The 17566-nt window shown below is 44.6% G+C and overlaps 2 protein-coding genes across 3 annotated transcripts in view; one reads left to right on the top strand and one right to left on the bottom strand.

Moving 5' to 3' along the window:
- The window catches only part of LOC147105068 (polymeric immunoglobulin receptor-like), a 141923-nt gene extending 128591 nt beyond the window's left edge, over positions 1-13332 (top strand). Inside the window, exons 6-9 of the mRNA XM_086011779.1 lie at positions 1097-1217; positions 3092-3222; positions 4147-4199; positions 13198-13332. Coding sequence (XP_085867905.1) covers positions 1097-1217; positions 3092-3222; positions 4147-4199; positions 13198-13332 — 440 coding nt within the window. The remainder of the gene's footprint in view (positions 1-1096; positions 1218-3091; positions 3223-4146; positions 4200-13197) is intronic.
- The window catches only part of LOC147105067 (uncharacterized), a 61909-nt gene that overhangs the window by 19781 nt on the left and 24562 nt on the right, over positions 1-17566 (bottom strand). The gene's annotated exons all lie outside the window — the stretch shown is intronic.

The raw sequence follows: 17566 nt of genomic DNA, 5'->3' as shown, positions 1-17566 counted from the left end.
TTCCGCAGAGTGGCAAGCAATATGTTCAGCATTGGTTGTGTTGAGAAACATCAAAACAGTCAGAAAACAAAGAGAAATGCATTTTCTCCTGAGAGGTGATAAATATAAATTAACATATGCAAATATTGTCTGCGGCTGTATGCTAATGTGGTCGCTTGCTTTAGCTGTCAGAGAAGAAGGATGTCAGCAGCAGGTAGAAATTTCACCTGTAAACTGCATTTGTACTGTAGGTGTCAGCAGTGGCTCAGCTGGTAGCGCTCTTGCCTCTGATACCAGTAGGTTGTGGGTTCAAAGCCTACTCCAGAGATATAATTCAGGCTGAAACCACTGACCAGCACTGAGGTAGTGCTACACTGTTGGAGGTGCTGTTGCCTAGATGAGACCTTACACTGAGGACCCATCTGCCCCCTCAGGTAGAAGTAAAAGATCCCACAGGCACTCCTCAAAGGAAAATAGGTCAATTCTCCTGTGTGTCCTGGCAAGCATTCATCTCTCAACCAACATCATTAAAAAATAGATTATCAGATGATTTATCATATTGCTGTTTGAGGAACCTTGCTGTGGGCAAATTAACTTCCGCGTTTCCCTATATTACAACCGTGACTACACTTCAAAAAAGTACTGCATTGGTGGTGAAGCACTTTGGGACATCCTGAGAATGTGGAAGATGCTGTCTCAATGCGAGTTATTTCTTAGATTTTGAAACAAATGATTTACTTGAAACACACCTGAGCCAATTATCTGAGTGCTCACTGGAGGTGGGGAGCCTCTCCCGCCAGCAACACCGATCACTATAATTAAATGGACAGAAAATCGCTGGCAGGATTTTACTGCCCCAATCGTAACTCTGTGCCACCAACTCTCAGATATGGGAAAGAAACTGAAATTATCAGTAAAAATAGGCCACGGCCAGGTGTCAGCAGCATCTCTCCTTGCTACCAGAGAGGGGGAAATTACACAGAAATTAAATCATCCAAATCCATTATATCAACCAGGCTTTTACTCAAGTAATGAGGTTCCATTTGACAATAGTGCTCTCTTGGTTGACTACAAGTGAAAATGAGGTGAATCTGAATTTTATTCCTTGTTTCAATAGGACCTGAATATTCTTGTGAAGGTTTTCCAACAGTATCACCAACAACTACACATTCCACAAGTACAAATATAATTTCCACTGATAATCGAAACCAAACTTCAGGATCCAACTCGACGAGCAGGTACAATGTTCTCATTGCTGGTGTTTTGATTGGCACTGCTTCCATGTGAGAGATTAAATGTTCTTTAATAATTTTGTCATAAGGGGTGAAAATAATTTATTACTTCGGAATGTAGCTCATCAGAATGGAAATGCTGGCTGGGTTTACATCATGCTGTTGTGTTAGCTTCCTAATGAAGGTGCTATCTTTGTTGGTAGGAAATACGAATAAGAAGTAAGCACCTCCATTTTGCCACCCCTCATGGTGCTCCTTGCAGTATTCACCATGTTTACTTCACCGCTAACCTAACCTCATGCCGACATCTGTTCTGGTGTGGCACTGATAGAAAAGTTTCTGCTGGTGAAAGGGAGCAATCACAGCGACATATCTGCACAGCCCTTGATATCACTAGTGAGCGACATCTTGCACATTTGGTCCACTTCTCAGTGTCGGTCACTACAACTGCACAAAGATTCTTTTCTTAAAATTTGTTCCTGTGATGTGGGCAATGTTGACAAGGTCATTTTATTGCCCATCGCTAGTTGCCCTGAGAAGGTGGCACTGGGCCTTCTTCTTGATCTGCTGGCCAATGGTGTTAACTCAAAATCATGGAATTTCTTATTTAACAACAGTAAAGAAACAACAGTATAGTTCCAAGCCAGAAAAGTGTGTAACTTTGAGGAGGTGGTGTTCTCATGATGTTGGATGTCTTCGCCTTTTTGGCGGTACAGGCCATTGGGCTCAGAGGTGATTTTAAGTTAAGCTGGGAAAGTTTTTTTAATTGATTCTCACGCTGTGGGCGTTGCTGCATTGTGTCCTGTAGATAGTATGCACTGTAGTCACCGTGCACCAGCGGTGAAGGGGATGGATATTGAACTCAGTGGCAGGGGCACTGACCATATGGACTGCTTTGTCTTAAATAGTGGTGAACCTCTTGAATATTGTTACAGCTGCACCCATCCAAGGTGAGTATTCCATCACACTCCTAACTTGAGCACTGCAGATGATGCAGAGGCTTTGAGAGATCAGGGGGTGAGCCACTCGTTGCAGAGAACCCAGCATCTGCCCTGCTTTTGTAGCCACAGTGTTAGCGTGGCTGGTCCAGTTAAGCTTCTGGGCAATAGCGACCCCTAGGATGTTGATGGCAGGGGACTCGATTTTAGTGGTGCCGCTTTAAGTCAGGGCCTGGAGAAGGTTTTCTCTAATTCATATTCTCTGGCTATATATTTCACCCAATGTGTTTGGATGTAAATATTCAATTAACGTAACGCACTTCTCATTTCTGTATTATTAGCCCAAGCTGTAGGCAATAAGCAACAGGAATTGTAGCCCAATGTAAACACTAAGGAATTGGGTCTTTGAAGTTACAACAGTAATAAGGTATTGTCATCAGGTATTCTTTTGTTCTGTTTTTAACATATGAAACTTACCACGCTTTAAACATGGCTCAGTGTTAGCACACACGTCTTCTGAGTCAGAAGGATTGTAGGTTCATAGTCCCACTCCAGAGGCTTGAGCACAAAATCTAGGCTGATACTCCAGTACATTACTGAGGGAGTGCTGCGCTATCAGAGGTGCCATCTTTCAGATGAGACGTTAAACCCAGGCCTCATCTGCCCTCTCAGGTGGACGTAACAGATCTTGTGGCAATTTTTGAAGAAGAGCAGGGGAGTTCTCCCTGGAGGCCTGCCAATGTTTATCACTAAAAAAACAGAATATCTGGTCATTATCACATTACTGTTTGTGGGAGCTTGCTGTGCGCAAATTGGCTGGCACATTTCCTACACTAAACAGTACATTTGAATGTACTTAATTGGCTGTAAAGCGCTTTGGGACATCCTGAGGTCGTGAAAGGTGCTAAATGAATGCAAGTCTTTCTTTCTTTAAACAATTAGCCAAGAATCAATTGAGAACCAGTCCGAATCTCTGTGCCACAGCCTGATTTACATTGTGCTCGGTGTGCTGGGGGCCCTTATTCTTGTGCTTGCTGTTTGTCTACTTTCCTACCTGATGCAAAATAACAAGGGTGAGTTTCTATTTTTCTTTAATCATTTCATTATATGTCAATAATTTGCTGTAGAATTAAAGAGAACATAGTTCATTGTAATCAACAAACACCTATCATTGTAATATTCTGCACATTCTAGTCTAGATGTATTTGCTGGAGAAATAAACAATGTGTATTATGTAACTACCCTCCACTCACTGCACTTTTCTGAAGAAATCATCCTGTTTTTAATCGGGAGAAGTTGCTGTAGTTTTGGTCATGAGTTCTGTTTCCTCTAGTTCGTAGAGACTCTTATTAAATAGACTCTGTAGACTGTTTGCTGCAGTGCACCTGTTTAAATAGGCTCTGCTGAGTAAATAAACTTTGTTTGCTTTACTGTTTGCTTATTAAATATATTTTGTTTGCTGTAAAATAAACTAATCCCGCCCCATTTCCAACTCATTGGCTGACACAGTGCAACTCATTGGCTAATATAATTACGTCAATAGACACCCTGATTTCTCCGTGTGATAAAATGTTTTGCCTCCCACTGATGGCACAACAGATCAGGACCTCATTTTCAGAGTAAAATTGGTCGGTCTTTGTCTCGCAAAGCCCTAAATACACGGGAGGCTAATTTACACCTTCACGTCTTGGGCGATAATCTGACAGAGCACCTCGTAGAAATCAATGGGATGAAAATCAGGTTCTACAAAAGGCAGGTGATCTGCTGCATCAGACGGTGAAGGTGAAAGTTACCTCCATTCTTTCTGAATACTATGCATAATAACCAGAGCAGTTTTACGCTCTATGTAGGGAATCATGGGTGCAATGCAGATGAGGTTCACATGAATGTAGATCTATGTAAGGCTGTGTACGCTGAAACACATGCTCAGTTTGGACATTTTAAACATATTAATCGTTCCTATTATAGCTTTCAACAGTAACATTGTAATTTTTCAGATACAAACTACATTATGAGTCATGGAGGAGAGAGCACTCTTAATGATAATCAGGTAAGGATATTAAGTATGAATTCTCTGAGTAATCTTGGGAAATTTGCAAAACTGGATTACATAGAATTTACAGCACAGAAACAGGCCATTCAGCCCAACTGGTCTATGCCGGCGTTTATGCTCCACACGAGCCTCCCACAAACCCATTTTCATCGAACCTTATCAGCATATCCTTCTGTTCCTCTCCCTCATGCTTCCCCGTAAATGCGTCGACGCTATTTGTGATAATAATAATAACTTCCGGGAAGTTATGTCATCACTTCCTGTGAACTGTGAACTATGAACTGTGTACATACCTCACTTCCTGTCATATGTCACTTCCTGTTGGACTGGTATAAATACTGGACTGTTCAGTATTGTAAGAGGCTTCTACCAGAGGCATGGTAAAGACCTCTCTTGTATATAGTGTGTTTATAAGTTACTTAAAGCTTACTTTAAAGTTACTTGATGGTAAGACTCCTTTTTCTTACATCAATTTAAGTAACTTAGTATTTACACTCACAAATACTAGACCTTTGGACAAACTCGGAGTTAAGGATCCAGGGAACCACCCATCATGGAGAGAATCCTTCGACCTATTCGTCTGGACTTGGACCCAAATACACCAGCAGCTGGCAGGGTATGGAAGCACTGGTACCGTACTTTTGAGAATTTTCTGGATGAATGTAAAGCGGATGCTCCTACTAGATTGAGGATACTTATCAACAATGTGACCCCAAAAGTGTTCGAATATGTTGATGAATGGGATAATTACGATGAGGTGATTCGGGCACTTAAGAAACTGTATGCCAAGACCCCAAATGAGGTCTATGCTAGACATCTACTGGCCACAGCCCAACAAGGGCCAGGGGAATCAATTAACGAATTCCTGCAAGAACTTCACAGGCTCAGCATAGATTGTAACTTTCAGGCAGCCTCAGCTGAGCTGTACCGCGAAGAAATGATTCGTGATGCTTTCATCTGCGGGATTGCCTCTCCATTTATACGCCAGCGTCTACTAGAAAGTAAAACACTTGAGCTACAAAAAGCTTTTGACCTAGCTTGTTCTCTGGATTTGGCAAAGAGAAATGCAGACCTCTATCAGCTGCCCAGATCTCGATCTGCTGCTGTAACTGCAACCAGACAATTCAAGCGGTCTCAGGTGAACCCTATCATGGGGGAATCTAATTCTGATAATTCTGATGAAGAAGAGGAGGATGACCCCACTTTAGCAGCCTCTTGGCAATCTAGGAAGGAATGCTTCTTTTGTGGAGATGCTTTTCACCCTAGGAAAACCTGCCCTGCTCGCAATACAATCTGCAGTTATTGCAAAAAAAAATGAAACTTTGCTAAAGTTTGCCTATCAAGGGCCTCTACGAGGGCCAATCCAGCTAAGGCCTACCGAACTGCCCCAATTAGGGCCTATCAAGATGCTCCAGCTAGGACCTATCAAGCTTCCTCTCGAGCTCTCTCCCGAAGAAGCACACCGAGAGTTTTAGCCACTCTCTGTGCAACGACACCAATTACAGCTGCTTGCCCACAGAACCTGTCTCATGCAGCCACAAAAATTTCAATTAAAGGGCATACCTTAGATGCCTTAATTGACTCAGGAAGTACTGATAGTTTCATTAAGAAACAGATTGTTGCGAAATTGAAACTACATGTCTTCCCATCGGACCAGGCAATTGCGATGGCTCAGTCATCACTTAATACCAGAATCTCCGGCTTTTGTGTTGTTGATATGACACTTCATGGTCGTATGTATCCCTCCACCCGACTTTCGGTGCTCAAGGACTTATGTAGTGATCTCCTCTTAGGGCTGGACTTCCAAAAACAGCATAAGAAACTCACCATTGAGTTTGGTGGATCCAAACCCGGACTTACTATTTCTAATATACCGTCTAAATTACCGTTTTGTGCATTGTCAGCAGCTTCACTTGATGAACCCTCATTATTTGCCAGTATTCCGCCTCGATGCAAACCAATAATAACGAAATCGCGGCGCTTTAATCAGGAAGACCAATCTTTTATTGCGGCTGAAATCTCTCGACTTCTAGCAGAGGATATCATCGAACCATGTTCGTCGCCCTGGCGGGCTCAAGTCGTCATTGTCAAGAACCCTCTAAAACCTCACAAACAGCGACTATGCATCGATTATTCGCAAACCATCAATCAATATACCGACTTGGACGCCTACCCATTGCCACGCATTGATGATATGGTTAATAAACTGGCCGAATACAAAGTGTTCTCAACTTACGATTTAAAAAGTGCCGATCATCAGGTACCCTTGAAGGTCTCAGATAAGCAGTACACGGCCTTTGAGGCTAATGGATGGCTGTACCAATTTCGTCGCCTCCCATTCGGGGTTACTAATGGAGTGGCTGTCTTCCAACGGGCAATGGATGGCCTGGTTAAGCAGGAAAACCTAAGGGACACTTTTCCCTATCTTGATAACATTACCATTGCAGGTCACGATCAACAGGAACACGACGCCAACCTCCAAAAATTTCGGGATGCCCTCCATCGCCGTAATTTGACCCTGAATTAATCCAAATCTGTTGAGTCGCAACCGACCATCAACATCCTTGGCTACTGCATAGGCAATGGTATCATTAAGCCAGACCCAGAAAGACTTCGCCCGCTCCAAGAGCTCCCGTCACCTAAGAATCCGGCTTCTTTACGTCGGGCTCTCGGTCTGTTTGCATACTACGCTAAATGGATTCCTCATTTTTCGGACAAAATCCAACCCTTGCTGCATGCTAGATCATTTCCACTGGGAACAGCGGTTGTTGCAGCCTTTAACCTTCTCAAAGAACAGTTGGAGAAAGCGGCTCTTCACTCCATCGATGAGAATCTCCCTTTCGTAGTTGAATGTGATGCCTCGGAGGTGGCGATCTCGGCTACTCTGAATCAGGAAGGTCGTCCTGTAGCATTTATGTCCAGGACCTTACAAGGTGCCGAGCTACATTATCCTCCGGTTGAGAAAGAAGCCACAGCCATCATAGAGGCAGTACGGAAGTGGAACCATTTTCTAGCTCGCCAGCACTTTACATTGATCACGGACCAACGATCAGTCGCCTTCATGCTCGATAATCGAAAACGAACCAAAATTAAGAATAATAAAATACAACTTTGGAGGATGGAACTGGCCTCTTTTGGTTATACCATTCTCTATCGGCCTGGCAAGGAGAATGTGGCCCCGGACACCCTCACACGGGCATTCTGCTCCACTATGTCATCCTCTACTCTCATGGATGTCCACAATGGATTGTGTCATCCTGGCGTTACGCGCATGCTACATTTCGTACGATCACGGAATCTCCCTTTTTCCACTGGAGATGTAAGGAAAATATGCTCAGAATACCGGCTTTGTGCGGAATTAAAACCTCAGTTCTTCCGCCCCTCAGATGGTATACTCATACATGCAACCCAACCGATGCAACGACTTAGCATCGATTTTAAGGGCCCAGTGCCCTCTTCAACTCGGAACACATATTTGCTCACCATGATCGACGAATATTCACGTTTTCCGTTTGCCTTCCCCTGCTCCAATATGCTGGCGTCCACAGTAATCTGCTGCCTTGAGCAGGTATTTTCTCTCTGTGGCATGCCGGCTTATATTCACTCATATCGGGGTCCATCCTTTATGTCAAGGGAACTCAAGGACTACCTCTCAGAACGGGGAATTGCTACAAGCAAAACAACACCATACCATCTCATCGGAAATGGGCAGGTAGAGAGGTATAACGGTATCATCTGGAATTCCGTACGTCTCGCTTTAAGATCTCGGGGCCTACCAGACCAGCAATGGGAAACAGTGCTTCCGGATGCATTGCACTCTATACGGTCCCTGCTTTCTACAGCCACAAATAAGAACATAAGAACATAAGAACATAAGAAATAGGAGCAGGAGTAGGCCAATCGGCCCCTCGAGCCTGCTCCACCATTCAATAAGATCATGGCTGATCTGATCCTAACCTCAAATCTTCTATCACTCTGCATCCACCCGAACCCATGTGATCTCCCGGGAGAGGCGAAAAACCAGATAAAGACCCAATGGCCAATTTGGGAGAAAAAAATCTGGGAAATTCCTCTCCGACCCATCTAGGCGATCGAAATTCTTCCAGGAGATCACTCTGTCCCTATATTTTCTACAGTACTTACCTTCTGTAAAGGCGATCTCCACCCCAGCCAGGAACAGGAATAAAACCATCTCCTGAAATCTAACAGAATTAGAACACAGTAGGAGCAGAACAAGGCTACACGGCCCCTGGGCCCGCTCCACTACCCACAGGGCCATGACCATTCCGAACCCAGACTCATGTCCAATTTCCTGCCCGCTCCCCGTAACCCTTTATTCCCTTTACTTCTAGGAAACTATCTATTTCTGTTTTAAATTTATTTAATGATGTAGCTTCCACAGCTTTCTGGGGCAGCAAATTCCACAAACCTACCACCCTCTGAGTGAAGAAGTTTCTCCTCATCTCAGTTTTGAATGAGCAGCCCCTTATTTTAAGATTATGCCCCCTAGTTCTAGTTTCACCCATCATTGGGAACATCCTCACCGCATCCACCCGATCAAGCCCCTTCACAATCTTATATGTTTCAATAAGATCGCCTCTCATTCTTCTGAACTCCAATGAGTAGAGTCCCAATCTACTCAACCTCTCCTCATATGACCACCCCCTCATCCCCGGGACCTACACCTCATGAGCGGTTCTTTGGATTCCAGCGTCGCTCATCTCATGGGACATCACTCCCGTCATGGCTAACTACTCCTGGACCTGTATTACTCCGAAGATACGTTCGGACGTCTAAAAATGACCCTCTCGTAGACGAGGTCGAACTAACCGATGCCAACCCCACCTATGCAAACATACGATATTCCGACGGCCGAGAATCTACCGTATCATTACGGGATCTGGCTCCCTGCCCACCAGGACCTAGTGGGACATCGGGTGATGGAATTTCACCAGGAAACTCTTGGGACCTATCGGGTACCCCTCTCCAGGATCCTGATCGGACACCAACTAGCTTGGTGCCGGTAGAACCCCGTACTCAAGGTTGCGACCCTCCCAGTACCGCGCATGAAAGTACTGATCCACCACAGACCAGCTCTGCACCTCCCTCTGAACAGAGGCAGTCCGACTTTGAACCTATTGGGGCTCGTACTCGAAGCCATGATCTCCCCGACCCTTCACAGGGCAATCCAGGCCACACAGACTCTGACCAATGGCCAACCGCATGTAAGCGGACCAGCGACCCTCTATGACGGGAATCCAAACGGGTGCGACTCTTCCTTGTTCGGCGGCTGCGGAACAAAAGGTAGACCACAGCCTCCTAATCCTGCAGGAGGGAAGAATGTGATAATAATAATAACTTCCGGGAAGTTATGTCATCACTTCCTGTGAACTGTGAACTATGAACTATGTACATACCTCACTTCCTGTCATATGTCACTTCCTGTTGGACTGGTGTAAATACTGGACTGTTCAGTATTGTAAGAGGCTTCTACCGGAGGCATGGTAAAGACCTCTCTTGTATATAGTGTGTTTATAAGTTACTTAAAGCTTACTTTAAAGTTACTTGATGGTAAGACTCCTTTTTCTTACATCACTATTCACCTCAACTACTCCTTGGATTGGCTACAACCTTTAATATCATTACTGATGGGCACAGAGGGAGGTTGGCCTTGGCTCTACTGTTAGAAATGAGCCTTTGTTAATTGTTTAACCCAGTCTTTGGATTTGATGACTTTTCTCAGTCTACATTTTCATACAGCCCTGTAAAGACCCAAGTACTAATGCAAGAACTGAAAAAAGCTTTTAAGAACAGGAAAAGCCCATCAGGCCCAAACAGCCCGTCTGCTCTGCTCTCCAAGGTTGACCTCACCGACCCACTTTCTCACTGTGTCTGTCAATGCTTTCCCGCTCCAAAATCTCTCAATAGCCCCAATTTTCCAGGGCCTGTGACTGCATACGCTGCCGTTAGTACACCACAAGTTTCTGCGTGCGATGCGCATGCGCCAAAACCTGGAACTTGCGATGTGTCAAGTGTCAGCTTGACAGATCGTACGAATCCCCGGGAAATGGACATTCGCTGGCAGAGAGTTGGGCTATTTGCCCAGTGAATGCCCACGAAACTCTTAGGACTGGTAAAAGCAGGCGTAGGGCTTTCTTTTTCCAGCATAAGAGTTTAAAGAAATAGTAAAATAAATGTTTTTTAAATTATTTAAACTTAAAAAAACCTTTAAAATTAGTTCAGGTTATTTTGGACACTTTCAAAATATTTTTCAAAAAATTAAATTTTTGTTTTAAAATGTTTAATGCCGTTGTATTTTAATTAATTTTGACCATGTAATGATTTATTTTTATTTAAGTTGTGTGAAATTTGTGTTTTTTATGTGATTCCTATTAAACATAGAAACATAGAGATAGGAACAGGAGTAGGCCATTCGGCCCTTCGAGCCTGCTCCGCCATTCAATGAGATCATGGCTGATCTTCATCTGAGATCTTAGCTGATCTTACCAGTTCAGTACCCCGTCCCCGCCTTTTCTCCGTAACCCTTAATCCCCTTAGCCTTCAGAAATATATCCAATTCTCTCTTGAAAATATTTATTGAATTAGCCTTCACAGCCCTCTGTGGCAGGGATTTCCGTAAGCAAATGGAATCTCCATAAGCATAATGAGGATCCCCCTTTCTCATTGGTTGGGCCGGCCCACGTGATCACAGGGACGCTTGCGAACCGCATTCGCTGCTGGGATACGTGGGCCTTTATGCAGGCGTACGCCCGCAGGCACAGCAGCGCAAGTCTTCATAGGTACGGGACCATCAGGTAGGTTCGCACTTTTATTACAGTTTGGAGGCATTCGCTCACTGGGAGCCTCCGACCGCAAATTCAGGCCCATTGTCTCTTAAATCTGTCTTTCCTTGTAATATTTTCCACAGCTCTATTGAGTGCAGAAAGTTTGACTTGACTTACTACCTTAATTTCAATTTGACATCCCAATTATTTGAACCTTTTGCTGTAGTGAATAATTTGACTGGGTCAATTTTATTCATTAACTTCATAATCTTAAAAATCTCAATTTCATCACCTGTCTCTCCTCATGTCCAAAGACTGTACTATACCAGTGAGGATGTTACAAATTTCAGGTCTGCCATAGATATTCTCTCATGTTAGTATCACCAGTCTCCCCCATAAGTGGAACCACAAAGCTTACAAACTGGAGTTTACTTTGGCTAGATGTACGACAACATAACAATGCGATCCGTCCCTTATTATATGAACTGGATGTTGTCATCCTTCACTTGGGCTTCTCCAGTCTTCTGCAAGGTGGACTGATTGACCTCATCACCCCGAACAGTCAACATAAAATCAAGACAGTGGTTTATTTTGGAGAATGCACATAGCTGCACAAAGTCGCATTTCCAGACTTGAACTTTGACATGAATCAGTCATTCATGAAAGAAAGACTTATGAAATGATACTGAGTGGCCTATGGGTGGCGCTGCCCAGGGAGAGTATAAATACTCGGGCACGGGCCCAGCTTGCGCAGGACATTCTTAACAGGAACTAGTGAAGGACACAACTAGACCTCCATGTTGTAAAACCATTGATTAAAGCTTTGCTTAACGCTTAGACCAAGTGCCTAGTAGTTTTCTTACGTCAAACTTCATCTATAATGCTTCACATAACCTACAAAACAACAGACACGCTGCGCTATCCCAAACAGGGGGCTAATGCTCAGTTTTGTTTCCCTTTGTGAGACAAACAGCACAGCACCTAGACTGTTGAGAACCTTGTGACCCATGAGGGTGAAGCTTCAAAGTTTTAAAATATTTTTAAACTAGTGACCCTCTATTGGCATTGCCCAAAGTACTTCAAGAGCAGGGCTCTGGTCAAATGTGGCCTGGAACATGATAGCCCAATGTTGAGAGTGGTAAATAAGGAATTCTCAAATGTTGTCTTAGAATGATGATATAAAAGCGTTACTCAAAAATAGTGCAACTGGAAATTAGGTTTTTGGGCCAGGAAGATGCACGTGCATTATTTTAAAATCTTAACCTCCTCCAGTTCTACAATTCTCCAAGAACTCTGCGTTCCTCCAACTCTGGTGTTATGCATTCCCCACTCCCTTAATCCCACCATTGGTGTCTTCAGACACCTCGGCCCTAAGCTCTGGAATTCTCTCCCTAAACCTCGCTGCTGCTCTCTGCTCCTTTAAGACGCTCCTTAAAACCTTTTTGCCTTAAAACCTTAAAAGGTTTTGGTCACCTGCCCTAATGTCTCCTTCTTTGGCTTGGTTTCAATTTTTAAACTGATTATACTCCTGTGAAGCACCATGGGACATTTTACTGCATTGAAGGCGCTACATGAATGCAAGTTGTTGTTGTAAATATTGACGTAGTTAATAGATGCACTTAGGATCACTGCTACTTCACCTATGAGATGGTAATATGTAAGGTGTTCTCATACGCTCTTGGAAAATTAAAAACTAACGGAAGCAGTGAACAGGCTGGGGCTCTTTTCTGAAACGAGAGAACTGAGGGGTGACCTGATAGAGGTCTTCACGATTATGATAGGGTTTGATAGTGATTCCACTTGCGGACGAGACCAGAACTAGGGGCCATAAATATAAGATAGTTACTAATAAATCCAACAGAGAATTCAGGAGAAACCTCTTTACCCAGAGAGTGGTCCGAATGTGGAACTCGCTACCACGGGGAGTAGTTGAGGTGAGAAGCGTAGAGGCATTCAAGGGGAAGCTAGATAAGCACCTGAGGGAGAAAGGAATAGAAGGATATGTTGGTGGGGTTAGATGAACAGAGCTGAAAGGAGCTCCTGTGGAGCATAAACACCGACATGGACCCGTTGGGTCTGAGCTGTACATAATTTGTAATACTTTGTAAGCCGATTTGTAATAATCTAGAAATAGATTTCTCCTCCTAACAGCGCAAATCACCATTCAAGTTAATCAGAAATAAATTGGATCTTGTATTATTTTATTTTAGCAATTGGCAGCAGCGGAAGGGAGCACTTTATACGCAAATGTAAAGCACATTCGATGTAGCTCAGCAGAAACGCCCAGCGAGGGAGCTGCCCAGTTGAGTAACGACGAAAATGAAATCACGTATGCAAGAGTGTAGTTTCAAAAGAGATCGACAGCACGGAGCGGTGAGGTGGCAAGGAACTCAGTTAACAACGAGGACAGTGTCATCTACCGTGGTGTCAAGATTCAAAGCCAGCCCCCAAAGAACAATAGAGAACCTCCATCACTTGATACTACACAGGACTCTGAAATGGCAATTTATGCTAACGCTAGATCTTAGGAAAACCATTCATGTGGTACATGTGTTGCTTATTGTTTTACTTTGCCTTTCAGTTGCATTGAATTTCAGCTGCTATGAGCTGCCTGCATACTTCTTTTGTCCAACACATTCTGTAACTTCTGAATTGCTCTCTCTAATTCCACTGCTCCTCCCAGTTTGGTATCATCAGCAAATGTAATCAACTTACATTGAGTTTCTGAGTCCAGGTCACTGATGTAAATGAGAAATAGTAGCGGTCCCAATACCGGGCCTTGCAACACCCCACTTAGTACCCATTCCCCTCCCACACCTCGCCCCCACCATAACTCCTCTAAGGGGTTAGCTTTGGCTCACCATCAAACTCTTGACTCTCAGTCAGAAAGTCGTGGGTTCAAGCCCCCCTCCAGAGCTTGAGCCCATAATCCAGGCTGGTCCCGACAGTGCAGCATTCCCAGATGAGGGAGTGCTGCACTGTTGGAACTGCCATCTTTTGGGTGAGACGTTAAACTCAGGCCCCTCCTGCCATCTCAGGTGGATGTAAAAGATCCCATAGAACTATTGAATGAGTTCTTCCAGTGTCCTGGCCAATATTTATCCCTCAACCAACATCACTTAAACAGATTATTTGTTCATTCATCTAATTGCTGTTTGTGGGACCTTACTGTACACAAATTGGCTGCCGCATTTCCTTACATAACAACAGTGACTACATCTCAAAAATACTTCATTGGCTGTGAAGTGCTTTGGGGTGTCCTGAGGTCATGAAAGACGCTATATAAATTGCAAGTTCTTTTTTTTCTTTCTTTTCTAATGAGCATTAGTTTCTTATCCATTCCCAGGGTTTACCTGAATACCCAGAGCTTTGGGTCTAACTAATAGCCTTTCATGAGGGACTTTGTCAAATGCCTTTTGAAAATCGTAGAGCTTTCCAGATTCCACTGGGGATGTTACTTCCTCCAAGAAGTCAAGAAGGTTGGTCAGGTGATACCTTCCCCTTCCGAATCAATGTTACTCTTTACTAGGTTATCATTCTGCAGATACTTCTCCAGTTTACTCCCAACAATAAGTTCCACTATTTGCCATGAATGGAAGTGAGGCTAATGGATCTGTAGCTGCCTGTGTCGGTTTTATTAGAGTGGAGCAAGTGGAGCAGCTTCTGAAAGGCCACACTCAACCTCATCCTGCTGTGCCTCTCATCACATCCCCATCACTCTGCCTTCCCTACCCTACTCCTGCACATCCTTACTCACACCAACTTACCTTGCACCTCCACCCATCCCTTGCTATCGACATTATCACATCCTGATCTCACTTGCCACCCCTCACACTGAATCATACCAACTAATAACACACAGGGTAGGCACTTGGGTGTTTTATCCAATGTTCATGTGAAGTTTCTGTTAATGTGCTGTCAAACATTAAAAGCTTTATTTTCAACAGTTTGCGTTCTTGGAGAGATTTCTGTGCACCTTTGGAAGAGGCTTAGTGAGTTGCAGTGAATGGTGAGACATAACGGTACCCCCTGCACTGGTGGTGGGTGTGAAAGGAATGGCTTGGACATTGTAGGGATGCTTTATGGTGTTAGTGTGGGGTGGTGCCAACCTGGCGTATCATGTGGCAGCCAGGGTGTACAGCGAAAAGTGAAGTAAATGTGGCCATGGTAAAGCCATCCCTGGCCTCCCGGGCAGCAATGTGCTTGGGTGCTGATGCCCTCTGTCCTGTGCAGCAACGGGTGATTGCGGAGAAGGTTGGTGTTGTTGTTTGTGCTGCTGGTGTGCCTGGTTCTGCTGTTGTTGGGGCTGATCATGGTCAGGTTCTGAGGACCAAGGTGAAACAGTATAAACAGTACCCATGCTAATGGAATACATGGCATGTGAAGCTGAGATGACAGAAGCAAGCTGTCAATGGTGAGAGAGGTTGTTCCAGTGAGCTGACACTGGATAGAGAGTTTGCTCCAAACATTTTCAGCCTACATAAAGCTCAATCTGTGTTCCAAATGGAGTAAGCAACAGCTTCCGAGCTTGGAAAGTGAGCAGTTGTGAGGTGGGAGCTTTTACAGCACATATTTCAAGCTGTCAAGTAATCAGCTCATTCAATGACCATTCAACTCCCGCCTCAGCTTAACAGACATGATCCCTGAGCATCGTGGACCCCGTGGGAGAGCAGTTACAGAGAAAAGCTGAGGGTAAATGTATTATTAATCATCTTTCAACAAGGCAATAATCAGCTTAATTGGGTTCCCCACCGCTGCGTGTTGGGTCTGCTCAGCGCTGACAGACCCGACACTGGGAAAGGCGCTGACCCACTATCAAAAAGCCCACTTTTCCACCCGATCCGCCACCGATCCCACCCGATGACCCACCAGAATATTCCGCCCCTAGAGACAGAAAATATAATTAAAAATTCTGCATAGATTTCAAAAGGCTAAATCATGCTTAACTAACCTGATAAAGTTCTTTGAAAAGATTACAGACAGTAGACAAGGGTAATGCAGTAGATGTCATATACTTAGATTTTTTTTTTAAACCTTTGATAAAGTACCACCCAGAAGGCTCATTACAAAGGTTAGGGCATGTGGAGTCTGGGGACAAATATCCGAATGGATAATAAATTGGCAAAAAATAGAAAACAGTAGCTATTCAGATTGGAGGAAAGTAGAAAGCGGTATTCCACAAGGATCAGTGCTGGGACCACTGTTATGCATAATTTACATTAATGATTTGGACTTAGAAATAAGTAACTCAATATCAAAATTTGGAGATGATACCAAACTGGGGGATAACACTGAGGAAGAATTCAACATAATATAAGACGTTAGAAAACTTGCAGACTGGGCAGTTAAATGGCAAATGAACTTCAACATAGATAAATATGAGGTGATGCACTTTGGTACAAAAACAGAAACATCACCTACACGAGAGAATAAAGGGTAAGCGCCCTTGCGATCGATTTTCCCAGGTAGCGCCCCAAGAGAGAGAGGGGCGCTACTGGAAGCGCCCCGCGTCCCTCTTGGGGTGCTGCGAGCCAATATCGCGGCACTACGTGCTGCAGCGCCTTGCGCTGCGGGACATCACGCTGCGGTACTGCAGGCCTTCCTCCCCTTATTAAAGGGGAGGGGCCTGGTGCAGCGCGTCCCGGCGCCCAGCTGGGCCACCAGGGATTGGGAGTGCCGGCAAACGCGCCTGGCACTCAAGAGGAGTGCCGGGCTCACGGAGAGCAGCCGGCACCCCGTGGGGGGGCTTCACAGGGGCCGGGGACAGCAACGGGGGCAGGTGCTGGCAGGCGGCCAGTAATAAAAATGGCCGCCCACCACCTCCCTTTTAACTAGCGCCGCCCCGACTGCAGGTAGGCCCCCCTGACCCCGGCGGACATACCGTCCGGCAGTAAGTCAGGGGGGCACCACCCAATATGACGTCAACGCCGGCGGCGCAGCGCCGCTAACGGTTAGCACCGCTGCTAACCTCCCACTGAATTTCGCGGGAGGCGTTAGCGGTGCCGCGCCCAGGCGCTAATTGATTTGCGCCCCATTAGGGTCCTCTTAGGGCGTTAACGGGAGGCGCCAATCAACTGAATTTAGCCCCCTAAGAATCTGAATGGGGTAGAAGAGCAAAGGGATCTGGGGATGCAGGTGCACAAATCATTAAAAAAGCAGCATCGCAGGTCAGCAAAGCAATTCAAAATGCTAACAAAGCACTGGGATTTATTTCTAAGTGTATAGAATTCAAAAGTCATCTGTAATAGTTTTACAAGCATTATAATCCGGACAATAATTTAATAATGAATATTTTACAAGTCATTGATTCATCTGTTGTCTAATTTGCTCAGCAACACAATTCACAGGTAATCCTCTGTGGCTGGCTTAACATTTTTAAAGAAAGGAGGGAAAAAAGAACTTCCACAAGCTCAGGACGTCCCAAAGCGCTTTACAGCCAGTAAAGTACTTATGAAGTGTAGTCTCTGTTGTAATGTAGGAAACGTGGCAGCCAATTTGCACACAGCAAGCTCCCACCAACAGCAATGAAATAAATGACCAGATCATCTGAATTTTCAGGTGTTGGTGTTGCCAGAACAA

Source organism: Somniosus microcephalus, chromosome 18, assembly GCF_052327205.1.
Source record: "Somniosus microcephalus isolate GS21.2 chromosome 18, FLI_Smic_1.0, whole genome shotgun sequence".
Taxonomy (NCBI): domain Eukaryota; kingdom Metazoa; phylum Chordata; class Chondrichthyes; order Squaliformes; family Somniosidae; genus Somniosus; species Somniosus microcephalus.
This window is presented reverse-complemented; position numbering and strand designations above follow the sequence as displayed.